Here is a 26,521-nt window from a genome sequence, read left to right on the forward strand (position 1 = left end):
TTCCTCAAAACCAAAATCAGTTCTGTTCGTCAGTGCGACGCAACTAGACGCAACCTTTCGTCTTTTTCCATGCATATTTGATTAGAGAAATGAACATTTCCACTTACATCTGCGAGCTCGGCAGCAAGCCGGAAACTTGAGACGACAGAGGAAGCAATTCTCGCGACACCTGAGGTATGAATATGAAGCTTGAAAGAAGAAATTACTGGAGGGGAAGAGAGAAAGACGAACGAGAGGCAGCACTGCCAAAGTAAGAAAGATGCGTGGGGCTTGCGAGCCGTCCGTAGATTGCAATCTGCGCGGGAGACGGCGCGTGTAATGGGTGAAGCGAGTAAACGCGCGCCCACTGCTCATCGTGATAGTTCCGTCGGACTGAATTGCGATGAGCGCACGCAGACCGCCTATAGTAGACTCCGCATAATACACCGCCGGCGGGCAAAACAACGGTCGTCTCAAAAGGCACCGCAATATCAGCGAACCTTTTCAATTTCCTCCACGCACGACAAATGCACATACTTTTTTTTTTTTTTTTCGCGAACGTCGCTAATATTTTTGCCTAAAATTAAATCCAGGAAACGGCACCTGAAGCAATCAGAATATGAGAGAGCGAAGAATTTTCCCGGCAAATTGAGATTGGCGCATACTCTTGGTTGTGTAAAACAAATATTAAACACAAAAAAGCTTGGTAACATTTAATGCCGAGGTTTCTTCGAGCTCACAGCAGTGTATATCTTTCTCGTCGGCTTACGAATGATTTTTCTACATGTGGAAATTCGTTCCGGTGTACATTTGTGGTGCAGTCGATACTTGTCTCATACAGAAGAAGCTTGCTATTCGAAGAACTAAAGATTGCGCTCGTCTTTGAGGAATGAACCACCTTTCCTTACCGCCTGACACTTGACTCTTTTGTGATGCGAGGTACCTGGATCCGATCAGTTCCGTTTGACCCAGTCATATTGATGCAAAGGGCTGTAAGGAGCATCTTGGGCGGAGTCGAGCTGGAATACGTAGAGCCGAGGACAAAGGCCCCAGACACGACAGGTCAGAAATCATGCTCCCGGGCTCACAACAGCCTCCAGCCTTTATTCTGAGGTACACACCACATTTAAACCGCATCACTCGCCGCGCATGTAACATCCATGAAGCTGTATTAGGCAAGCATGGAAAATGTATGCATGCTGTACATCCACAAATGCTTCCCGATTCCTCCTCGTCAATACCTCACACGCGAGATCTACCCTGATAGCATATTTGATATACATGCACGAGTGCGCATTATCGCATTATTGCCTCCCTGAGCATTGTGTCTACCACATATTCTGAGCTATAACACATTAATCACAACGTCGATCTATAAGACTACTTGATAAATCTAATGATACGCTGTTTCGATCACAAGTCGAATATATGCTAACTTCGACGTAGATTCCTATAATCTATATAGTCTACCATTGTGACTTACGAGCACTCTCTGGTATCTCTTCAGAACACAAGCAACATAGGAGAAACACAGAAATTTGAAAAAAAAAAAAAAAATACTTTGCCAATGTTGGAAGCAAAGCATGCGTCCAGTGCCCTTAGAACATTATGCTATTTTGCTTTCCGAAAACAAACTGATACGAAGTAAGGACTTGCTTGTGTTTTTGAAAGTTCGTATTTTCCTTCTTGTTGTGCTTAGCGCAAAAGAAAAAAAAAAGAAAAAAAAATACAGCGGGGAAAGAGTATGTACACATTTTTTCAGTGATAGTCTGGAATTTCCCCAAATGCAAGTGCATAATGCCTTCTTCCACTCAGACTTCATTCACGTTTACCCTACCCATAGTACCAATAATCTTTGTTCGCCTCTATTCCTGCTCCATAAATGCAGATTAGCGACCGCATGAGCCCTGATCCGGGGCTATATGGTCGGGATAAGGACTCAGAATCATGTCTCAGTATCATGGCTGAGATCAAATTCTCTACCTGTCTCTCCGAAAGCACATTATACTAGCGAGTCGGAGATAAGCCTGACGCGACTTGCGTTACATTGTAGGCCTTCCAATGCGGATGCACAGGCCCCCCGAGCTGCGACCCCCACAGTCTCGAACTTCATATGTCCATCAGTTCGCGCTGCCACTGGTCGAAATCGCGTTGTCGCCTGCAGTGCACCGCGTCACCGGTCAATTTCTGTACACATGATTTGGTCACCCTGCCATGCAAGGTTCCGCGAGAGCGGAGCGACAATAATTCACGATGCGCCATTACCGCCGTCGCCGACCACACAGAAGGACATCCCACCAAAAACACGGGTCCAAACATAACACTCTTCCTTCGGTGGCAGAGTCTGAAGCCGCTGCTTCTTCCAGTTGGGCACTGCCGCCGCCGTTTTTCTTGGCACGGTGTCAGCCGTGCTGCCCCTGTTGCGTGTGGTCCGTGTTCGCGCGCACTCGGAAGGAGCCACGCGACGTCTGTATCGGAGTGACGCATCTTGCCACTGCTTTCGCCTGATGTTTTTTCCCGGCGCACACAGGCGGTCACGTCACGTCGGCCACGCTGTACAGGCCGCACCTGTGGCAGCAAAGAGAGAGAAAAAAGCGACAAGTTTAATTAGCACCCAGACGAAAGAATAGACAAGCCACATTTACGGGGAAATGTTTAGACAGGACAAGCAGAAAAAAAAAAAATACTACACGGCAGACAGGCGAATATCTTATGTGTTCGCCTAAGTTGACGTCAGTATGCAGCGGTGGCTAGCTAATGGTTTTATTACCCGCTTGGCGTGCGGGAGGTGCAGAGTTCGATCCTCGGCACCGTCGAGTATACCAAGTGGGGTTTGCAATGGGAATACAGTGCTGGACTCGTTTAGTGTTAAGTGCTTGGAAGGTGGAGGGGGCCAACGACCGCGCCTAGAATAGAAAAACGCTATGTCGTGGGCTCCTTGCACCATAAGAGAAAACAATTGTCCACATGGTCATAACTGCCTAAGAAGTTGTCGTCAGGGTGGACTTATTCCAACACTGGTATCGCAAGACAGCTTAGGTGCACCTGCTAAAACACATTACTGCTATGAAGGCATCCTTTCAGACAAAAAAAAAAAAAAAAAAAAAAGCGGAAGAGCTCGCTGCAGATAGGTAAGCATCGTCCCCACTAGGCAATTTAAGTTGATGCATAAAATCGGATTTAGTGACTGGCCTCATGTCATATTCAGTCGTTCCTTATCATACCTGTCTGGGCGAACAGAATACTATAAATGCTATGATTACTCGCGCACCAAATCCCTACAAGCTCTCATACTGTAACTATAAGTAAGACAAATTAAAGAAGTGAAATGAGTATACTACGCTCCACACCAATTCGCTTCGAGAACCCATGCATGACTTCCGTATGTGGCCATCACAGGGTGAGCTGAGACCAATGAGATGAATGACCGATTTCTTAGCAGAGCATTAATTAGTATTTGCATAATTAATTGTCAAAGAGTCATCCACACCGTTGCGCAGAGGACGAAATAAACTGCGTCAGATGACAACAATACGACAGTAATAGGCAGCAGATGTGGATCGAGAGCGATCGCTGGCGCGGAACAGAACAAGTATTTATCTAGCAGGAAGGCTTTAATCGTCACAAAATATTCCTATCGAAGCTCACTGCGAACATAGGTGATTGGTTAGATGTGCACAGTGTTCGTCAAAAATGGGACGGGTTCAACGCTTCTGAACCGAATGAGGAGCGAAAGCATTAGCTGCGGGTGACCGAGCGTTCTTCTTTTTTGTCGTCTCTTTTTCTTCGTCGTCTTCTTCTCGTAGCTACGCCTCTTCACGGCATAGCTGCGGCCACCCGAGGTCTCGCTTTGGCTGTCGTAGTGTTGCTTTCTCAACAAAAGCTCGCTTCTGGGCCCCACCGTGTGGATAGCTGCACACTGTCAACGTATCAGTCTCTTTAAGTCGAGAGAAATATCTGCCCATGTCTCTCCGAAAGTTACGACTATCACTGATGCTAAAACAAAATAATGAAATAAAGAAGCTTGGGAGCAAACTTCTTGGGATGTTTACTTATGACGATGGCTGTACCTCCCATTGGCAATTTTTCATCTCGCAAGACGGCACTCATCAAACGCAGCACTAGATGGCATGCTACAAATGGAACCAAGGCCTCTTGGATGCAAACCTTAGCCCACAACTTTAGTTGTTCGTTTGAGTGCCCTCGAATGGCTGTGCATTTGCCGCTTTCTGGAAACAGTGTAGCGGCCGACACGCATCCCTGGAGGGAAGACATCCAGCGAAGCGGCAACCCTTTTTCGCGCCCGACGGCGTTCGGATCCAGCCGGCATTAGGGTATCCTGCATTATGTTCCCAGCTTCCACGCTTGCCCAATATAGAACGGAAGCTCGGAAAGGCCCGTCGAGCGCGTCGCGTTGACGAGAGAATGCGATGACTGAGGCCACACTCGAGTGGCAGGCAAGGGGGCCTTGGGTGTTCGCTCCATCCAAACGGGCCGCAACTCATCGCCGGACGTCTCTTGGGCTCAGCTCCGGTTTCTACCACGGCAAAGGTAGCAACGCGTCTAGGCGAGCATCCCAAGCCAAAAGCAAGCCTTCGCGAGCCGCAGCCGGTCCACAGAGTGAGCGAGTTTACGCTGCTGATGAGCTATTTTTGTGCCCCCACCCAGCTCGACGCTCTCTTCGTCGTTCGGGTCCATCTGTAGATAACTGTCTTCGCTTTTCTTCCCGCCCCGAAGCGAACGCTTGCGTGTACTGTTCTTCTGCGGGGCTGTGTTTATAATACAGCGCCCAGCTCTGTTTGCTCCCCTTTGACCGTCGCTTGTTGTCCTTCGAGAAAGAGTGGCCACTCGGAAGATTCGCTGCGAAGCGGCTGCTGCTCTTGCTCTGCCCTTCCACTGTTGGTATTTTTGCTTCCTCGGCGTCGCCACTTCGTCTCCCGATAGACCCACCGCCGATGCCGTCGCCCCATCGAGGACATTGTTTCCACGTCCGCTCGGCGCCAGACGCGGTCGAGCGAGTGCTATCGAGCGATGCGGCGTCCAATTTCGGGCTGCAGGTCCTTCCGACCGTCCTTCACCGCTTGACGCAGCACTGGTGCTTATTGTCTCCCTTGTTTTATCGTGGAAAGTCAATTTTCCTACCTCTACAGAAAGAGGGCCGAAACAAACGAGTATAGCGGTCGAAAAATGAACCACACGTATACGTGCGCCATCTGTAGACGCAAAGCTTGACAAAACTGACACACAAAAACTTTATCGCGCCGTGGTCAGGTTTTAACTCGGCGCACAACGACGCTGTATACCGTTGGCCTCGCCACGGTCCAAGCAACTAAATGTGTTTACACAGCACAAGCTGACAGCTGGCGTATTTATCAAGAAGGAAGACAAAGCGAAGTACTCAGCCCCAGCACTTAGGAGCACTGAAGACGGCCAAATATAGGCACGGGAACGGGGAACGTGCTACAGCAGCACTTTTCCAATACAGCTGTGGGGCTTGATGTAAGCCTATAGAACTTCACACGTAAATTTCATCAAGCTACTATTACTGCCGTTCGCAACAGCATGCTTCATATCCTCGTGGCATCTTTGGTGAGCGATTACCCAGTAGTCAATAATTAAACTGACCGTGCGCAACTTAAGATAAAAGCTGAGCGGCACATAGTCACGAATAATGGCGGCCGCGTTTTAGTTCGACGATTTAAAACGTAACCGTAAACCAAAAAGCACATAAGAAGCATTTACAGACGGACGCTATCCACGAGCTCAGTAAGCTGTTGTTGTTGTGCCCTCAGATAGCTGCGGCCAACGTCCTCTTCCTCAGGCACCTGTTTCACGTGGCGCACCGTGAAACGCCCACTGGCCGCAACGCCGTTCCTATCGTCGCGCCCAAGTACTACATCAGCCAATCGGCTGGCCCTTTGTGCTGCAATTAGTCGTTCTCCGCGGGATCCATCAGTTACTCTGGGCGCCTTGGGAATTTCATCGCTTGGCGTGACTCGCGCTTCACGTGATCGTGGTTCGAGTAGGGAAACACCGTCGCTTCGTTTCTCAGAACATGCGCCCCTTCTCCCCCACCACCACCCGCTTTTTCTTCCTCTCCCAACTCCGTTCCTGCGCCACCTCTATGCGCGCTCGCGGCAGGTCGCCTCCGTAGATGGAAAGTCAGAACCGGCCTCGGCGCACGCCACGTCAGCCGGAGGCGCCAACGCAAATTGCCTCTCTCGCCGCCGTCTTCGCGCATCTCTTCTGGCCCCAACTTCTCCCCAGGCACTTCTATGCCGGCTTTCATTATCCATGTACGGTACTCGCGGGGCGCGCGGTTTTTCGCGGGGCACAATTCTGGGGCCGCCACTCCTTTTTTTCTTTTCTTTCCTCCATACAGGATACACATAGCACAGTGTCTATATTACTTTCTTTCTCTTTTTATCCTCCTCTCTTTGCTTTTGTACAAGACAGAGGGCGAGAGAGAAAACGCAGCGCCGAAGAACAGCAAGAGACGTAATCAGGGCTCGCGGGTCCTCCTCTTCCATTCCGCGTCAGCGGCTTCAAAACTCGAGGGTGTGCAAGACAAGGCTCGAGCGTTGGGAAGAGGAGAAAACGAGAGGGAAGGCGGCGGTTGTGTTATAGTGGCCGCTGGTGATGTTGGCAGAAAATGGCTCAGAGCCGGTTTTGGGCCGTTTCAGGGGAAAAAGCTGCGGAAGGAGGAGGAGAGTTCCTCTTGTAGAGTCTCTCCATAGCGATGCCACCAATGGATGCCACCGTCTCATCCTCTGGCAGCCTCTCTTTGGAGCTAGAAAGAGGGGGAGAGAGAGAAAACATCTCAGCGTTTTCTAGCGCTGCGCTTCACTTTTCAGAAGAGACATAGCGCTCGGATCGGAGGCGCAAGCCGCGCGTGTCGCGCCTGCTTCTTGGCTCGCTTCTTCAGAGCGCGGCAGCAGCAGCAGCAGCAGGCCCGTCTGGTTACGCTGGGCGTACGTATATACGCCTCGGAGACGGAAAAGAGAAAAGAACGCACTTTCGCGGAAACGAGCCCAGCGCCTCCCGCGCCGTTTTACGCAACAGCTGCCGTCGAGTCGGAAGCGGTGGTACCGTGCGCTCGGTGGAAGGCTCGCTGCATGGCTGCAAGGCGGCAGCAGAGGTCGTGCCTGCCTCTTCCATACACCGGCCGAAAAGTCAAAAGCCTGGCCGCGATCTTAAAAAAAGCCCCACAAAGAAAAACCAGAAGTGGAGAACTTTTAAAAGAGCGCTCGCGGAATGAAAACAAATAGCTGGGCAGAAAAGGATTCTTCCCTGACACCCAGAAAAGAAACACCGATGTGCGACCCCAGCCGCTCCTCGTGTGTGCGTGTGTGAGCGTGCGTGTGTATGTTACTGAGGAGCCTCCTTTCCGGGGTTGGGAAGTCAATCCGATTGAACGCATATTCTTATCGAGCGGAAGCCGAGCTCCGCAACCTCACTCACAGCATTCCCCATCGCATCCTTCACCTCCCTTCTCCCGCTTTGCCCTCAGGCATGCTTACATGCAGCGTGCCGTGAATCAAGATCCGCCGGAGCCCTCGACGAAGAGCGCAGGTCGTGAACTCCGCTGGACTGCTGGCAGGAGGAGGACGGCGTCCTTTTTTGCCAATAAAGTCAATCCAATGCGAGTCAGACGTTCACGAGCTACTTCCGCTTTCTCTTTTCTTGTGCTGCTGCCATCGAGGCGCCGCAGTACGGACAGTCAGCCAGCCAGTGATGACCGAAATTTCTATCTCCTTCGTTCGTTCGTTGTTTTTTCTTGTCCACCCTTTCGTCATTGTTTCAAGACAGCCCGTTTGTTTCCTACACCCCCCCCCCCCCCCCCCCCCTTTTCTAGTGTGGAGTATCCGCAGACCACTCTTCCAGATTTGTGCCTGCTTTCTTTCCCTTGCTGTCGCAAGAACGAATGGTCGGAAAAGAACAGAGGACGGGCGCAGCTGGATTGAGAAGCGTACACAAATCGACCAACGCAGGGGCACCTTTCAGTGTCCCTTCCCTGGGCCAAGGAGGCGCGCGTTGAAAATCCATCCCTTTTCGAAGACGCACGAGACGCAAGAAAATGAAATAAACATTTACTGGGTGGGTGTATACGACGTCTAGTCTGTCGCCAGTTCGCTCCATTTTAGTTAACTTTTCTTTTATGTAGCATTACCGCGAGGGAAATGGAAGAACCATGTTATTTGCCACATTCGTTCAAATGGGACGCTTGAGAAAGGCTGCCGCTGACGGATGGGCGACTGCGCGGGCCGCATATTTGCTCTCTTCGCCGAGAACGTGACACACACTGGCGTATGGCAGTGACTTTTTATCCTCTTTCTCCATTTCGATGATATATATTATATATAACCCAAATCGAGAGAAGGCGGTCCACGTCAAGCATCGCGTCAAACCATTGTGTCTCCGATTCCCATTCTTCATCTATTCGCAATATGGACGTTCGATTATGAAATCCGCTCAACGGGAAATGAGACCATGAAATAAAATGCGGAGGGCGTTGCTTCATTTATGGGGAGTCATGTGACGCGCATGCTACAATATGATCGCAGCAGGCTCCACAACAGACTCCCACATCTACTGCGACCGACACTGAGAGAACGACAGCAACATAGGGCTTGCTCTAGAAAAAAAGCACTCGCATACACACAATTTAGTTTACTCTTCAATAAATAATAATAATAAAAAAAAAACAGGCCTTCGCGGCCTTCCCGTATACAATGTCTCGCTTACACAGGGGGGGGGGGATAGCTTACCAAGGCCCCTCTATCGCTCTCCAGCGCTGTTTTTAAAGTAACGCCGCCGATGTTTGAAAAGCACCCATGTTTTCTCTTCGTATCCGCATACGGGTTTTCCGGTACCGATATCCGCCTTGTGACGGTAGTCGTAATCCATTTTGTATCAACTCGTATCCGTGCCTCCACGCGTCGGCTCTCCTCACGCTTACATAAACTTTTCCCCCTCTTTCTCTCTCTCTCTTGGTGCAGCGTACTTCAACGTTTGAGCACACCTTGTATCATCGGGCTGCTATGCTGTTTCTTGGCCTCTGGCAGACTAACAAACAGACTTGTTAGTCGCATCCACAGACCTGCATCGAGACTACAAAACGTCAACGCTTCCATTGAAGGCCTAAGTCGGAAAGCTATGCGAGGAGGAAGAGCTGTGGGGGAGAGGGCGTTGGCGCTACTTAACCTAGCCGACAGAAAACGTCATGAAGGGGTTTTTAGACCGTACCAGTGTCCTTCAACACTGCGGTACCGTGCATACGGCGACACGTACGGTTCGTGCCTTAGTACATGAGGCAAAGCAGCAATTAAACCTATTTCGGAATATCGTAGGCTGCCTGAACACAGTTGACAGCGTCCTAAGCGGTTCAGGTAGGCTTTGGGCCACCGTTTCCTTCCTGCATTTGTCTGACGTAACTGTAACGATGCCGTACTGATGCTTCATGTTAATAATCAGTTTTTATTTTTCTTTGTTTATGGCTATGAGAGACGCCGTAGTGGAGGGCTACGGAAATTTGGTTGGAATGACCACCTTTCCGCGGTGCGCATCATATGGTGACGTTGCCCGTCAGAGGTTACGTATACTCAGACACCATTTAGCGGTCTGCGCAGAAAAATAAAGAAATGCATTGCATTGAACAGTGGTGTATTGCGGGGAAGGATGGAGTTATAAACTATCGAATCACACGCTCTCCAATTTAATCTTAAAACGTTACAAACCACGAGCAAAATATTATCTATCAGGGAATAAATTCACCAGACAGGTACACAGGGGATAAGTTGCATGTAGCAATTCTTTTCTCGCCGCTTATTTCTATTTGTGATTTCTTTATTTATCTTTTGGGTCGCGGATTTCTAAGTGTTTTTGTACTTTCTTCTGTATTCTGTTTTTGTATCTAAATCTGTCGGCAATGCACTCTTTGCTATGTATTTCGTTATTTATTTTCAGTGTTGCTTCATAAATTTTCCTACAATAATATTATTCTTCATGTTGCCTATCGATATACCATGGGAGGTCCCACCTGCGGTCTTGTACCATGGGACCTCTCGCTGTATATTCTTGTATGTTGTTTTTTTTTTTTATTCAAAAATAAACTTTCAACTTCAACTTCAGTGAGTTTGTTGAACGGAAACAGAACTCGCGTACCATGGGTGCAAGGTGACGTTCCCGCAAAAAATGCTCTCGGAGCCGAATATCAAATATGAGGACGAGACTAGAAAACCGGTGTGGTAAAGACACTGAAAACTGCGCATCACTTTATACAGAGTTATACAGAACAGGCTAAACCAGTATTTCTAATCTACCGGCGCATTCTGATGAGCAGAGCCCTGGGACGACGGTGTCTTCCCGCCATTTAAGGGACCGTAACCCTCAGCAACATGAACGATGGCCATACTACACATCTGGCTTGAACGTGTCACGGAGAACTATGCCACAGAGAGAGAAAACGTCATTTAATAATAGCAACAGCCGCAGCAGCTAACATGTTTTTAAGCTGACAGCGCAAATTGCCTAACGCATTTTGAAATCATGCCTTCTACACAGCTATTTCGATATAGAAAAAAAAAAAAAAGTGTCTCGGTCAGCTACAGAGTAATTACAGGCTAGCCAACACCAATCAAACTCGTAGTGCATTACCACATGAGATCACCGCCCTTTGATCAAAATGGGATAAGTGGGGATAAGTAGTAGTAGTAGTAAGTAGTAAAAGCACTTTATTTTAGAGCAGAAATAAGCGTCGCTGGCTTGGCAGCTCCACAATTCATTGTTCACGACGCTTCCCAAGAACCTGCCTCGATTCCTGGGAAATCTCCTTTTCCCCGGGGTTTCCCCTGCCGTGCCAACAGTGGGTCTGCCGCGATGACCTCTGGCTCAGTTCTCCCGAGAAGCCAGCTGCGTCACGGAGACCCAGCCGGCGGCGGCAGGTTGTCCTATACGTGCGTGCGCTCGTTTCTTCGCGCATCACCGCGGTAGGTCTCTCGGACCACGTGCCCCCGGTCGTACGCGCGTGCGTGCTTTCCCGCCGTGCGAGAGAAAGAGGGGCCTCCACGTCATAATGCACCCGCACAACGCCGCATTCCCTCCCACATAGCCTGCCATACTACACGTCGTGTACAAACGTGGAGATGCCGTTCACTGCCTCCTCACATGCGGAGGAGATAGCGGGTGTCCCTGCGCTGGTCCCGCGATCTCGTTTCACGCTGGGTGGCCGCGCGCGCGCTCAGGTCTCGCAGACATCTGGTCTCCTTCCCACGTGTGGCACGGTGGACCCCCAAAGTACTTGCACGCACCGCACCAGAGCAGTGCGAGATGAGGCAGTGACATGTTCGTCGGCCGTTGGATGCGGAAGTGCCTTGAAACCTTAACATTCCCAAGGTGCACTCAATCTGTTTTTAAGTTACAGTGACGGGCGGTATCAGCGCTTCGAAACATATATCGCACTAGCACGAGGCTGGCTTTTTGTCTTATAAAATCGGCCTACTCGTGACTGTTCGCTACGCTTCAACATTACTGCACTTTACTATCCGAGAGCGGGTACCACTATTTGGGAAGTCCAACTCGCGCGCTGCTGCCCGGAACTAAGTGAACCGCGGTTCGCAGCCCGCTTCGCTCTTGATAAGACCCTGTGCGGGGACGGCCCTGTGTGTGCTGCTTGCATGTAGCTCAAACGACTGCTTTCTGCCTGCGGACGCGGGAAGCCGCGAGCGTTTTAGCTGATAACAGTTGCCGCGCAAGGGAAAATACTGCAAGGCCGGGCCCGTTATTACCGTAATGACCGCTCATCTTTCTTGCAGCCGAGATTAGCTGCGTGGACCAACGTGGGCGCGTCGTGAGCGCATGGGGAGCCTCGCAAGCTACAGACGCTAAACAGAAGCTGTCGTTCGCAACGTTATCGCCTGTGGAGGAAATGGCTGACTTGGAATTCGAATGGGTAGCGCCAATGAGAAGCTTCTGCATGAACAATAGTAACGACGAGACTATCAAAACAAGATTGCTCATTTACAGAAGTTTTGAGTGAGGCTTCCTAGAAGGATCACCAAAGCTTCAAAGGCACGAATCTTTCGTGTTCAGCGAAACAAAAGATTCCTATAGCCGTTCTTGTATCCAAGTGCCATTCCAAGTTAGCGCTTTCATTACTCCCATCAGAGGGGACCATAATATCTCGACGTTTATTAGGCCTCGAGTTCTTCGGCGTCAGCCTTTCGTTGGTCTCGCCAGGCAGCACAACCACTATACCACCTAACGACAGGGGGTTATCCCTCTTCCGGGCCAGTGAGCAAGCGGCCCAAAATCCGCAATCTCGGCCCCGCCGTGATCCCGGCCTAAAGAAGACCCCTAGTAACGGAAAGGTGGCCGTTGTGCTTTGGAAGGAGATTCTGGATTGTGACGGCGGACCATCGGTGCGAGGCCGGCCGCGTACTTCTACGGTGGCGCTAATCTCCGCCGCCGCCGCGGCACGGGGTGCGGATAGCAGCCTGGGGCCACGGGTTTGCGCGCACACACGCACGCACACACTCGTCGGAGAGCCGTACGTAGGTGGAAGGAGGCGGCGCGCAAAGAAACAGAACCAATTCCAAGCCGATTACGAGCCGCGTACTCCCTCCTCCCAGCCTCAGACAGTTTCGGCCAACGGCTCTCGCTTCAAATACGTACACAAAACACCCAACCTCGTCGTCCTTTCCTGCTGCACTGGCGCGATGGACAGAGACAAGTGCACCAGGAAAAGCAATGCTCCTTGTAACCGCGTACAACGACAGATCCCGCCGCGCGAGAGCAAGAGAAAAGAAAAAGCATCTTCCATTCCTGTCCTGCGATTTTTATGTCGCGTTGTTGTTCTGCCATACTGGCTTCCTCGGCGCGCGCCAGAGGGGCCAAGAAAGATGGCGAGGGTTTACGAAGACGTCACATAAACTCCGCGAGACAGGCCGAGCGGAAGCGTGCAGTTTACGGGTGCCGATCCATCACCACGGCAGGAGCGGCGCCCGTGTAGCGGGACGGTTCTTAAGGTTGGCCGCCGTCGGCGCTGTCACCACCACTATACCACCACGCCCGCTGCGTTTTAGCGGCTCGGAATCGGCTAAAACCGTGCGTCATAGAGAGACCCCTTGTGTCCGCCCGAGAAATACCCTAAAGAGCTAAACACAGAGATGCCGCGCTAGGAAGCTAGCCTTCCTGACGTTAGTGGCCCACCAGGTCGTAAATAGAACGCCGTTTAAGGGGACGCGATTTTATAGCCCTCTCTCCACTACTAAAGAAAGACTGCTCCCGTCGTCGTTGCTCAGGTCGTATGCTTGAGCATAAGAAAATGGCCACAAGTATACGACTGGTACTAAGTGTGTGTACCAGCAAACGATGCATCGCGAGCATCAACCGTAAAATGTCATCTCAAGTACGAAGGCACGCGATGCGATTGTTTACGAGGCTGGGTCTAAGCATTTGTTTTCGTGACTGCCTGGCGGGCCTGTCTGCTTATTGTTTAATGGAAGGCATGCACATCCACGCGTCAGCGCTCCATAGGGGCGGCCACTCATCATAACGTGACCGCAGCACACAAGAGACTTGTATCTATCGCCACGCTAACGAGAACGGGGGAGGATAAGTGCCGGAAAACTAAAACAGAACGCCTGTTAAGCGTCCCTAATCTTTCACCGTCGATCACCGCTCTTTCCCAACGTGCACGATCACGCACAGCGGGACTTGGACGCTTTTCCAGGGCCTTGGTCGCCGCCTACAAGCCATGGACGCGGCGGCAGCGCCGGCGTCAATACCAGACACGCAATTTCGACCACGCCCCACGAGCGACGGACATTTCTCCCGCAAGGCTCTTCGCTCTGCTTGTAACCCCTCCCTCGCCAAGCTGCTTAGTACACAGTGAAGCAATTTTTTCTTTCCTTTTCTTTTCTTACTGCTTCGGCCAGCGTTTGGCGCAAGGCCGCCGGCGGCTGTGAGCAAGCAACACTGCAGCAGCAAGAGCAGCGGCAGCTTTGGCTTCTTCGAGGTTCGTGACGTTGTTGTTGGCGTTCCGCGATCGAGGTGCCTCCACCAGACTCGTTTGGCTTGTCCCGGCGGCGGCGCGTGGGTTACCTCGTCCGACCAGTTGATGTCTCTATTGGCCCGGAATTTTTCTTCTCTTTCCTCCCTTCTTGCCTGGCTTCGGGGCGCGCTAGAACGACGCAACTCGACGCGCGGCAGCAGCCAGCACTTTTCGGCCGCAGTGTTTGTGTGTGTCGTCCGCGGGCCATCGGGGCACGGTCTTATCTGTATCCCTCCTCCTTCTCGAAGCCACGGGCGCGACGCTTTGTTCTGAGCTTCGGCGGGCCTTTGTCTTCGCCGCATGGTCGTCGTTGTCCGCCGTCCTATACGAGGCCAGAACAGCGCTGTCCTTCTCGTCCTCCTCTTGTGCGGACGGCATCGAGCCTTTCTAGGCACGTCGAGCTCTTTTCTTCCCAGAGAGAGGCCGGTGGCGCTTCCAGCTAGGCAGCCGTCCGCGGCGTGCCGCCGGTCGCACGCGCGGGAAAGATTAAACGTTTGCGCGAACTCTCTTCTCGGTCGCCCATTGTTCTGCCGCTTGCTCGGGAGCTTGAAAAGCGCCGCACTTCTACAACCACGTTGACTCTCTTCGCCCACTTTGTGACTGCGTGTGTGTCCACTAGCAAGGTCAATCGAGTGTCGGCATCGGCTTCTTGCCTGGTGGAAACTATTTTCCAGTGAATAGGGACTTGATCACATTTTTTTTTTTCTTTGCAACCTTTGCACTTCCACTAACATCCTCAGCTTTCTGGCCGTTCTGAAGAGCCTTAATACAACTTAATACAACTGCGCCACAACACAAATGAACTTTCTCCTTTTTTTTTTTTTTTCTGCGTTGAGTAAAGAAACCATGTCATAGAATGAAAGTGGACCAGCGAGAATGGACTGAGGCGTGGCAGCTCGGAAAGAAAGTAAATATACGTAACTGATGTATAGTTAATTATGCGGGACTCCGTTGCTACACGAAGCTACGCGACAGTGCCAGGTGTAAACGTGCACACACTGGCGCATTTCAGCGACTGTACAATCAACATACGCGCCAATTTTTGTCGCTTGTAGCAGCGACAAACAAATCTGCCACAGCTTCACTTTACGGACTGTAGAAAACAGAAAATTAGCGGCCACGGAATGCGGGTGGAAGCCAGGTGCGTGCAGTGTACCGGCGAACGCGCTACAGGTCAGCGAGAGACGCACAAGCGATCTGTGAAAGGCTTAATTCCCCGTTCCAGATCCTGTTTACGTCAGAGACGGTACTTTGCTGGACAGCCTACGAAAAGTAACGAAGCATAACTACGAGCGGCTCCTTTCCAGACGGCAAAAGACAGAACTTGGCTTCTTTGAGTCCCCGCACCGCTGCCATCTTATTTTACCTGTAGTTTACTTGAGAACGATAGCAGGTTCATTAGTTTCGAAATGATGTCGGTGCACCGGCAGGAGATGTTCACAGCGGTGAGCACTCGGCTGCGGGGACCGCTCCTGGGAGACCTCCTTCCGCTGCGTCACGGAAACTAGGAAGTGATTAAAAGAAATGTGCTCCCAGCCAAATTGCACCTCTCAGTGCGTCTGCCTGATTAGGTCTGCGTTGCAAGAACGCCCATTTTCATCATCAGCGTTAAGGAACCTTATTACTCACAGTTAACGTTTTCCGGGTAGATTAATAATTTAAAACTCGAGCATGATCAAGCTAGCTGCGTTGATGAAAAAAAGAACAAGGAAATGGAGGGGGGAAAGAAGGAGAGTACATTACTAGCTGGCAGTTTTCATTTAAGTTTCTGAAAGTCGCATGTCGATCAATAAGAGGCCTCAAGCAAGGATAAGCACCTCTAAACTTTTCCTAACGTTTTTCAGAACAGAAGATGAAAAGGTATGAACTCAGAGTTAAGGTTAACGGTTAGTTAAGTATAGTTTGTTTCCATTTTATATTTTGAGCTGAAGTACTTAGCTCTATTTTTTTTTTTTTTTTTTTTTTCATTTTTTGGCCTCGACGACGCAGCACTGGCCTGCGCGCGATCAGAAGTTTCCGGCATATTTGACAGATCATTCGTGAACAGATTTAAGGGTCTTTTTCTTTTTACTGTCTGCGGGCCTTGAACACCATGCAATTTCATACACAATTTAGCTCGTGTTTTAAATCTATGCACATAAATTTAGTTGCTTCTAAATGTAAACAACATTTCGCGAGTTACACGGTCCTGCCAACCGTTAGGTGGTTTCACGACTGTCTTTATTGGTTCACACCTCTATCGGCTACTGCGAATTAATATTCCGTGCGAAAATTTCGAGGGATATCTGGCAAAATTTTCATGAAGTTCTCAACTAAGGGAATATTTATGGTTGACACACGGGGTTCGATCCCGCATCCTTGGGTACAGCAGTCGAGCGCCCTAACTACTGCGCCACAACGGCAGGAGAAAAAAGAATAGTGTCACGTTTTTTCTCCATACAGAATGTATACTGGCAGCGCAAGCACTTTTATCTGCCATCCCGTTTTTCTTTTCACCCTCAACTGCAACTGCCACGAAATCTACACGCAGTTATTGGCGATTTGTCCGCATCCAAACAATCGTCAGAGGAAAGTGTACTATGCTGGTGTATGTGTTGAAACGAAAGCGTGAGTTCGCGCACTAACAGTGGGCGTTAGGGTGCCTCGATGCCTTTCGCCTTCCCTATAGTGGACGTGAGCATCGCGACAGCATCTAAAATGCGTTCTCGTTGCACATATACAGTCACTAAAGCTTTGAGAGCTGTCTTCTGAGAATTGGAGGTTGCTATAAGCTGCAGGCAGGACTAACGTTCCGCAATACTGCCAGCAATTGCTCCACCACAGCAACACTTGAATAATTAGAAGGATGATCATTTGCGGCAGTTTTGTGACCTGTAGAGAGCAGCGACAGTCGCAGGCTGCTTACAGCATGCGCGATGCGAAAAAAAAAAAAAAAAAGAAAGAAAGAAAAGAAATGCTGCGAAACATACGATTAGGCCAGGACATTCTATGCCCGCATCTTGCAGGTGCTATATCGCCATGCCTTCCGTGCCTTCAAAGACAGTTTTTCAGCGACAAATAATTTTGTATTCCATGCAGCGGAATACCAAGTTCGAAGCCGGCTATCCTGTGTCATACTTGTGATTTTACACTTAGCGTAAACTATTCATCGAAAACAAGAATGCGATGTAGTGTCTTGATGTACAGTTTTCTTTGATATTCCCTGTTTGGTATCAAATAATGCAGAAAACATTCTGTCCCATTTGTACGATACACAGTGGCCTCTATTTCGAGCGCAGCGAAAGCTCCTACATTACGCGTGAAGCCCACAGCGAGTGCAGCAGTCCCCTGGTTACACTGGGTGTGAGATTGGCATTATTAGGGCCGTTTTCATATGCGCTGCACTGCCAAGAGCTCTTCCTCACTATGATCATCAGCCGCCCCCTGCAGCACAAAGGCCTCTTCATGAATGCCCATATGTTACCGCATTACTTTAAAAAAGTGCTAAGAGTGGCCCCAGATCATCTTTTCATTGTTCTCCACTTAATCACCCTGTCTACTGTCAGCTGCGGCCATTTTTATTCCCTGTAAACTTCTTATGCTCATTTTACTACCTCTAATAACCCGTCAAGTTAATGCAACGCAAGGTCAAAGAACACATTCGAGAAAGAGGTGACTCATGAATGCCCATATGTTACCGCATTACTTTAAAAAAGTGCTAAGGGTGGCCCCAGATCATCTTTTCATTGTTCAACGTTTAATTTACCTCTCGGACTGCTGATATTCTATTCTTGCAAATTTTTCGCAGAGTTTGTTGCTTGTGCGTCCATCGTAAACCGCGGCGTTTATGATACAGTTTACACTGCTGACCACGGCGCCGCGACAATCTTATCCGTTGATCTCCGAATTTCGGCAAAATCAGACCGCCGCATTTCGGTGCGCGCATGTTTCGAAAGTGGTTAAGACCACATCGCTGTGCCGACGTCAAGCGCGGGATGAATAATAACGCGGCCGGCCGTCAAAATTTCCAGATTCTGAACGAAGGGAAGTGAAGGGAAAACCGCTCAAATAATTAAGGAAAATATCATGCTTCCCACAACAAACACTGAAACGGCATATTAACACTAAACCAAATTAGGGCTATAGTTTCTTTATTTAGATAAGTTCCTTATTACGCCAATCCAACGTATCCCGAACGAACCTAAAAATTTTACACCATGCGTCAGCATCCGTCGTGTCATTGCGCCTTTATCTCTTCGACAAATACGCCGATGCCTCTCTGTCGCCCTTTACCGCATTTACTCACATACAGTATGCACCCGCATGAATTGCAATGCTTTTCTTGGCTCACTACTGCAGTCGGCCCGCGATCGCTGAGGCAAAAACCCAGCACGTTTTTTTTTGCATCCATGATCCATACACTTTTTGTTTGCTTGCTTTTAGCTCTTGGACACTCATTATTTCGTATAACTGTGCTTTTGCACACGAATTATGGTTTGTTCCACGAGTTTAATGTCACAAAGTAACTCAGTCTTTGAGAGACGCCGTAGTCTAGAGATCCGGGTAATTCGGACCACCTGTGGTTTTTTTAACGTGCACTGGCATCGCACAGTACACGGGCGCCTTGCGTTTCGCCCTCCACTGAAAGCGGCCGGAATAGAACCCGGGTCGTCCGACTTGAGCCCACTGATCTATAGCGGCGGGACTGCACACGAGTGGCACTTTGTAGATTTTATCTTTAGTGTTTTATTACACATAGCTCTTTATCTTGTACCTTATGTAATTCTTGTATGAATAGTGTTTGTTTTAATCTATTTCTTCAGCTGTTCTATTTAATATTAAGCCGTGGCTTGCTGACCATTTTTACATATATTTATTTACCACCTTCTTTGTAGGACATTTGTTATACAGTGCCCTCCGGAAAGCTTGTAAGGTACTTACGAATAAACTAAAAAGGAAAGAGTGCACAATTGACTGCGGAAAAGCAAGAGTATGCGACGATAACCGAGGATTGTGCAGCAGTCAAATTATCTGCATACTAACTGTTGCAGAATTATATATATATGAAATGAGTACGCTGACCCGGATATTATTACGTTATACAAAGAATATCCACCAAGTCTGGTGATATTTGCTACCAGCTACTCCATAGGGGCGCGCTTGTCGGCCATTAATCAAGCCAGGAGCTCCCGCGTTCACGCCAGCTCTGAACAAGGCACGCATAGTGCGCTGCATTTGGTGTTTGGTTCCCGCATCGCATCTACGCAAATAAAGTTCAAAAGTTCCGCCGCTGTTTGGGCATGAGCTGCACTGCGTTTAAACCAAGACTGCGGCCGCTTTACTGCTTCTGTAATGAGTGCACTTGATGCGGCGATAAGATTCAAGGACGTCTCGATAAGCACGGTGCGATACGAGTCCGTGAATCCAGATGTCCACACAGTAAGACAGGAGAAGAGCACGCAGCTCTCCCTATGTCAGGGTCGCAGCGGGAGCTGGCAGTGCCTTGAGGATCCCGACGCCATAGCAGATGACGAAAGTAACAAACGCACGCGTTGTCTTTTGGGAGTACGCAGTGCGTCTCGTCCACGGACTATTTTTTTATTTCCCCGATAAGAGAGCGGGACCCGCGCCTCTGTCACCAGCATGCGATTGCACCACGGGCAACATCCGGTTGGTGACGCATCAGTGCAGAATGTCCGACCATTCGGCAGAACGCTCATTTCTTTTCGTTCTGAGGACGACACAGATGAACAAAGGTTTCGGGCCGAATCGATTAAGTATGCATACTGAGCGTGTCCTGGAAGTTTCACCTCAGAAGAGACGCAGCGGTGAGGGCAACCACAGATTCGATCTGAAACGCGAAGAACGAAACACGGGCCGTAGTTTTGGCGAGAAGTGCTACAGGCAAGTAAGGCACGCTGAACATTTGGCAGGAGCCGAGATTTTTCAGTTTCTCGCATGTGAAAAGTTTTTATTTTATTTTTATTTATTTATTTATTTATTTATTTTTTTTGCGTATCGCCTTCGATTTCGCGTTCTGCGTTTCTTCCGAGATTCTGAGCTCTCCGTTAATAGCTTTGATGAAAAGAGGAAGAGGATGAAAAGGCCGTCGCATCAAGGTAATATCCGGTTTCTCTCCCCGAGATAATTGCGGCCGAAAAATGACTCTTCATCCCGCCCTTCTGTCTGCGTGACGATGCGAAGGAATCCTACGCGTACACGCTGGCAGCTCCCGTTTCCTGGATCGATCCAATGAAATTGGACCTTCCGCACAGGGAGTGGAAGCCCTCTTCCCTGTGCCCGGAACAACATAAGCGAAAAGGCGGAACGATTATCGGGAAAAAACTGCCAGAACTGGCGAAGTTCGCAAAACGGTTTCCGCGCCGAAAGGGAAGGCGACCGTTATACCTCTCTGCCCCCGGAAGAACTTTTGCCCGGCGTCGCGTGCCTAGGTGGGGGAAAGGCTGCCTGCAGGAAAGGGACACGTAATACTTGCCGACGTAATGGGGATGCTATTACAGGGACAATTTATTTGCACGTGACGTTGCTTGGCTTAAGGAAGGGCAGAAGTATAAATGCGTTTACTTAGGGAACGCGCACTCGTAATGGGACGGAAAGGTCGAAGAGGGAAGGTTCGACAGAAGAGTAAGTATATAAACGACGTCATCGAACCTGCCCGACAGTGGACGAGCAGATTCTTCCGCGAATCGCCGTTAATGTACCGTGCACCACCGAAGCTCCGATAGTTCTGTTTTCGTTGTGGATAGCCCTGGCCGGTTATTTGACAGCTCTTTTGTTTTGTGATTTGGAAGCTATGTGTCATGGTTGCTGTCAGAATCGGTGCAAATAAAAGGACTCTTCCCCTACGTACTCGTACTAAGCTACGTACTCGTGGAGAGGGAACAGTTATATTCAACGCCACAAGACGAACGTCCGGAAGGAGAAAGGACAAGACGAAGTGCTCTTCTTATGCGTGTTTGCAAATTTCCGCCTTTTTGGAATTATCGGTGTTCGACAGGTATCACCGTGGATATGTACATGCATTCAGTTACGTAACCACATGCACAGCTGCTCAAACAATATCAGTTGAAAAATGATGCATATTGAACAGCAAATCATATTTACGGTCTTGTAAATCAGAAATTAATGGCAACGATGTCGACCAGTGCTGAGACCAGTGATACGCAGCAAAACGTCCTGAAGTCGCGTTAAGCTCCTCCTTAATAATGACCAAATACGCAGAAAACTACTCACCAACATTAGCTTTGGCCAAAGAGAAGCGTACTACCGTGAGAGCCGATCGGCTTCAGCGCAGTGTCAGAAGAGCGCTTGCGTGCATTCGATCGACTGTGTTGCAACTCTTATTTGCATAGCTTGCTTGGATTTTAAGTGAGTGATTCTGAAACTGATAACACAGGAAGCTAAGTAAAATATTACGCTTCCATAATCGTTATGCAGGTCCAAGACTTCATAGGCGGGCGTTGGTAGTTTAAACATTCTCGCATAAATCCTGTAAAATATTATGCTGCACCGCCGGCGAGGAATGGTCCGACAGAAGACATCATATTGATCAACAGGTCAAGTTGGGCGAGTTGTAGGTTGTTCATGGTGGTTTGGTGGGTTAAAGGTTTTTCATTTGCTGCAAAAGCGACTAAGAAAAAACATGCCGTCGTCCCTTATATAATACACCGCTTATCACATGGGCTTAGACACGTTGCCAAACAATATGACGTAGGAGTGGCTCTTTCCGCCCTTTGAAATTAAGCAAACTTTGTGAACTTGTGGAAAGAAAGGCGAGAAAGGTTGGCACAATTTCCCTTTCTTTTAAAGTGAAGCATAAAAAGAAGTTTGTATGCTGTGTAACTAACTGGTGTGGTTTATAAAATTCATTTTCTTTGTGGACTGTCATACACAGGACAAATCGGGCGCTGTTGGAACATTCGCCTCAAGGAGCACAATAATGACAAATCTTCTGGGTGAACGAACACCTCCAGGGATGCAACAATTGCCGACCTATCTTTGACGCGAACAGGTGTTGTATCAGCATCCACAACAAAGATTTAGAGAGGTGCATGGTGGAAGCATTCCATATCGCCTCGTGTGGCAATCGTGTCAGCAAGCGTTATCGAAGAGGGAAATCGGCTATCTTCGCAGGTTTTGATCTCCGTCTCGTTTTTTTTTTTTTTTTCTTCTTGCTCCAAGTTTTTCGTTCTCAATAAGCTTCGTTTTCTTCCCAATAAATCAGTTGTGAAAAAGACACCAGTCCCATGCTTTCTTCTCTTTGTCTCTGTGTTAAACAACGCCCACCAAACCATCATCATACTGATCCGTGGAATGAAGAAGAGGCCTGGACGAATTCTAGCATCCGGTAAAATTTGCACCTCCGCTGACATTCGCCAACGCTTACAGACAATATGGCAATGTGGGTTTGCTTCACTGTGTTCAAAACGATGCTGGTAACATTTCAAAGTCTGCGCCACATTATTCCTTTGAATTGCCACACATCATCTGGAAGAAAGTACAGAGCTCAGGAAGTGCGACAGCTTCCTGCCCAGAATAAATGCCGGTAACGAAGCTTGAGTCGAAACGAGCCTGAGTCGAAACGCGATGTCAGAAAATGTTCAGAATGAGTAAAGCGACTTCCTTTTGTATGGCTTTTGGGACAATAAAGAAGCGCTTCCTATAGCCTTTCAAAGCCTGAATAGAGTCATATTTGAGTGGTAGATTGTGACTTGGAACAGAAAAGCCAAAATTTGTCATCACTCGGTGGCAATGCGGTAGGGAGTGATGTTTTCCATCAACATACGACAGAAATTGGGCTTCGTAGGATGTCGTCATTCGTAGCCGACATAGCGGTGAAAACACCAATGATGCTAGCGCATTTGTGATGCGTAGATTGCTTCCCACGTACAGCCTTTGCCAAAAGTTTAGAGCCCAGGGGATCTATTTACGAGCCATATCATGCGGCTCGTAATGCAATTCCAGGTTTTCAAGCTTATTGAAGGCAAATAGATTTCCCGTCCTACCCTCTCCAATAGCAGGACTTCTATGATTGTTTAAGAAGTCTTAATATACGGCTTAAAAGCAAACTCCCTGGGATTTAAACTTTTGAGAAAGGCTGTACATATCGGTGCGCGCTCATCGGAGACGCACCGGTATTACAACTACGAGAAAGCTAATCACATTCCGAGATAAAGCAGAGGAATGTGACGTCATTTTACTCAACGTGCCTGTTTATCAGTTTCTAAATAAAGGCAAGCGCAATGAAGTCGAGGCACGTTTCAGGGCGAAGCCACGTGACGAGAGTGTATAAGTGGCACCCAATCGAAGGCACATTCAAAGTAGCCAAAACCACAAGAACAGTAGTGCAGTATCGGTCGCTAAAGTACACGTTAGGGAAATGAAATCACTAGCTTCCAAGTCGAAATGGTAGACACGTCAGTGAGGCTAAGACAAGGCAGTGCTGACTGCTGCCCAAGCTCGCCAATCTCTTATTCGTGCAGGCGGCACGTCAGAAATACCGCAGAGCGTACGCCTTCCCAGCGTTCCTGCCGATTAAGTCCAATGACCGCAAGAGGCATCAAAGGCATGCCGACCAGCCGTCAAGCACCAGCCGGCCGTACTCACCTCACGAGAAGAAGCGCCGCGGCGAGCGTCAGCCACGCGGCCGGAAGCAGCTGGGGCGCCGCCGAGCTCGGCTTGGGCGTCGTGGAGGGTTCCTGCCTGCCGTAACACAACTGGTCTGTCCTGTCACGAATCTTTTGGCAGGGAAACTCCTCGGAGCCGTCGCAGTAGCACGAGCGCAACGTGTCTGAGCGCGGCTGCCTGTTGAGGATTGCCAGGCTGTTGTTGCAGCGTGGCGTGCAACGCTTGCCGTGGAACGCGCCGCGGCAGTAGCGGTAGTAGTAGGCCAGCGCCGTGCCGCACTGGGGCTCGGCCTCGCACATCCAGAAGGCCACGCTGCACGGGATGCGCGCGCCCGGCGCGGTCAGTTTCTCCACGGCCTCACGGCACACCTCGACACGCAGCTTGCTCTTGCGACACACGTCGTTCTCGCCGCACTCGCAGTCGCTCAGGCCGCGGCCTTCGTCCGTCGATGTGAGCGCGGCCAAGGCGCGCTGGCACGGCACGGGACACTGCGTGGCGCCCGCCTGGATCACCTCGGAGCACTGGTACAGGTAGGCATGCAGCGCTGAGCCGCAGCCCTTGCGCTGCGCGCACCGCATCTGCACTTCCTCGCAGGAACGCACAACCGGCGCCGTTTCCTCGTTGTTGTTGCTGTCCGGCGGCGTGGCCGGCGCGACCGCCGCCACTAGTAGCAACAGGACCACGAGCGCGGAGTGACAGGCACTCATGCCGGCGCCAGCAGCATGTCGGATCTTGGCCTGGGCAGGCGAGCGGCGACCGCGGGAGCGCGCCCGAGAAAAGCCGGCAGGTCGAGTCCGTGCGGTCCGCTCGATCTTTCGAATCGCTACTGAGGTCCGCTTCTTTCTTCCCGCTCCTCTGGGGGCCGGCACCGGGGAGCGCGAGGGGGCGACGACTTGTTTTCTTCCAGTTGAGAAGAGAAGAGGAGGAAGAAAACGAAAGGGAGAAGGCGCACGCTATGCTCTTCTCTTTTCGGCGCCCTCTTTCTCTCTCCTTTCCGGCTGTGTCGACCCACGCCCCTCTTCTTTCACTCCCCTCTGCAACCCTCTTCTACCGCGCGCGCGGACTCGCGGGCGCACGAGCGCTCGGTTCCGTCTTTCCATTTCATCCACTTTCTTCGCGTGCTGCAGCGAGTTCTCTCATTCTGGGGTCCTTGCTGCTGGTCTGCGGCCTCCGCTCGTCCTATCACTTTCCGCACTCGACAGTTCATGTCTTTTCCTTTCCGCCCTGTTCTCTTCTCTGAATGTCAGTAATGCTAATGTTGACGCTCGTATTCCCTTGGCTTTGTTCGCTTATACGGCGACGCAAGCGCCCCTCCCTCTTTTATGCTCCGTATTTCTTTCCGTACTGCTCTTATCGTCGCGATAGCCACAACTGTACTTTCTTCCTACCAAACTCGCTTGCGTTTTTTTTCTTCCGGGTTCCTTTTCGCGAGGGGCAGAAGACGCAACGCAGGCCAATGTGCCCTGTCGGAGCAATTCCTGCCCTGTCCCGGGAGTGCATTAGTTCCGGTTCCGTGTTTTAGCCGATCGGCCGCGCTGCTGCGTTGCTTCGGAAGCAGCTTCTGTGTCGGAGAAACAACAGCAGCGGCCGTAGTAGTAGCGTCCGAGGTCACTTCCTAGCAGCCTCCCCACTACCCATTTTATTCCAACATGCGAGCAATGTACTCTGTGCACTTAGGCTGCACCATGCGGCCATCTGCGCTCGTTGACCCGCCTATGCAATTCACCAGACGCCGTCCCCCCGGCCGTGAACACAGCGTCTTCAAGAGGCCCATGGGACCTCTCTTTTTTTGTTTGTTTTTGCCTTCTGTCCTTAACTCGCGTAATGCAATGCGTACGTGCTTCCCAGAGCACGAACTGGCGGGCCATACTCGACTCGTTCCGTCCTTTATCTGGTTTCTCCTCTCCGAATGTTTTTTTTTTTCGAAATAGGTTATCCTGGACTCGAGAAAGATAACTGGGGAGCTTTCCCTCGCCGAATGTCTACTGTTGTTTTTCTACAGACATGTCCAAGCCTTTTTACAACTGCCAGAAATAATTTCATGAGATCTGCATTATGCTCCATTTAATACAAGCTAGTGTATACTAATGATAACAAATCGTTCACTTGGCCACATCAGTACTGAGACCGCATACTTGAAACGGTTGTCGCATCATCTTCGCCACCATCGTGGTCTGCCTAGTCAAGTCGCCAGAATGAACTTAATTGAACATATCTGACAAATGTAATGTCAGTGTAGGACATTTAAGGAATAAATAAATAAATGGTGATGATGATAATTGTTCCTGCACCTCCGCCAGGTGCTAGCTCATTTCAAATTTCCTAAGCTTACATCTTGTATTCAACGTCACACTTATGAACGTTACTTAAAATTGCCTAGAGGAAAATGTGGCGCCGTCGTCTTTGCGAATTTTTAGATAGAGAGCTTCGTAATCAGTAGGAATGCGGAAAAGATCAGGTTGCATATTTCACCTGGCTGTGCTGGATCGAATATGTTGAATCTGTGTTAAAATAACGGCTGCACCAAGGTATGATGGCTAGATCTAGCCGCTGTAGTCGAGATGTTGCCAACAATACTCAAGTTAAATTCTTTTTATATGACGTGTTATATCATACTTAATATTTTTTTTTGAGTAATTGTTGTTAGGCTCCCGCGGAAATAAGCTAAGTTTGTTCGTGATTTGCTCTGCGAAAAATCATTGTTATGATCTAATCAACGTTACTGGCTCACCATTATATATATATATATATATATATATATATATATATATATATATATATATATATATATATATATATATATATATATATATATATATATATATATATATATATATATATATATATATATATATATATATG

At 49.4% G+C, this 26,521-nt stretch overlaps 1 protein-coding gene across 1 annotated transcript; it reads right to left on the bottom strand.

Annotated features, from left to right (window-relative positions):
* Positions 1-1,049: 1,049 nt before the first annotated feature.
* Positions 1,050-24,711, bottom strand: LOC146198298 (growth arrest-specific protein 1-like). Its single transcript, XM_084593719.1, has 2 exons — positions 23,639-24,711; positions 1,050-2,547 (listed from the first exon to the last, which is right to left on the bottom strand). Exons 1-2 carry the CDS (start codon positions 24,364-24,366, stop codon positions 2,514-2,516), a joined length of 762 nt encoding a protein of 253 aa, XP_084449845.1. The 5' UTR covers positions 24,367-24,711; the 3' UTR covers positions 1,050-2,513.
* Positions 24,712-26,521: the final 1,810 nt, after the last annotated feature.

Source organism: Amblyomma maculatum, chromosome 2, assembly GCF_055883805.1.
Source record: "Amblyomma maculatum isolate TAMU_Amacu chromosome 2, ASM5588380v1, whole genome shotgun sequence".
NCBI classification, from domain to species: Eukaryota; Metazoa; Arthropoda; class Arachnida; order Ixodida; family Ixodidae; genus Amblyomma; species Amblyomma maculatum.

Coding starts and splice junctions, on each gene's coding strand:
- LOC146198298 (XM_084593719.1), bottom strand. CDS start 24,366: ATGAGTGCCTGTCACTCCGCGCTCGTGGTCCTGTTGCTACTAGTGGCG. Junction 2,548..23,638: donor GCGGCGCTTCTTCTCGTGAG/GTGAGTACGGCC, acceptor TTGCTGCCACAG/GTGCGGCCTGTACAGCGTGG.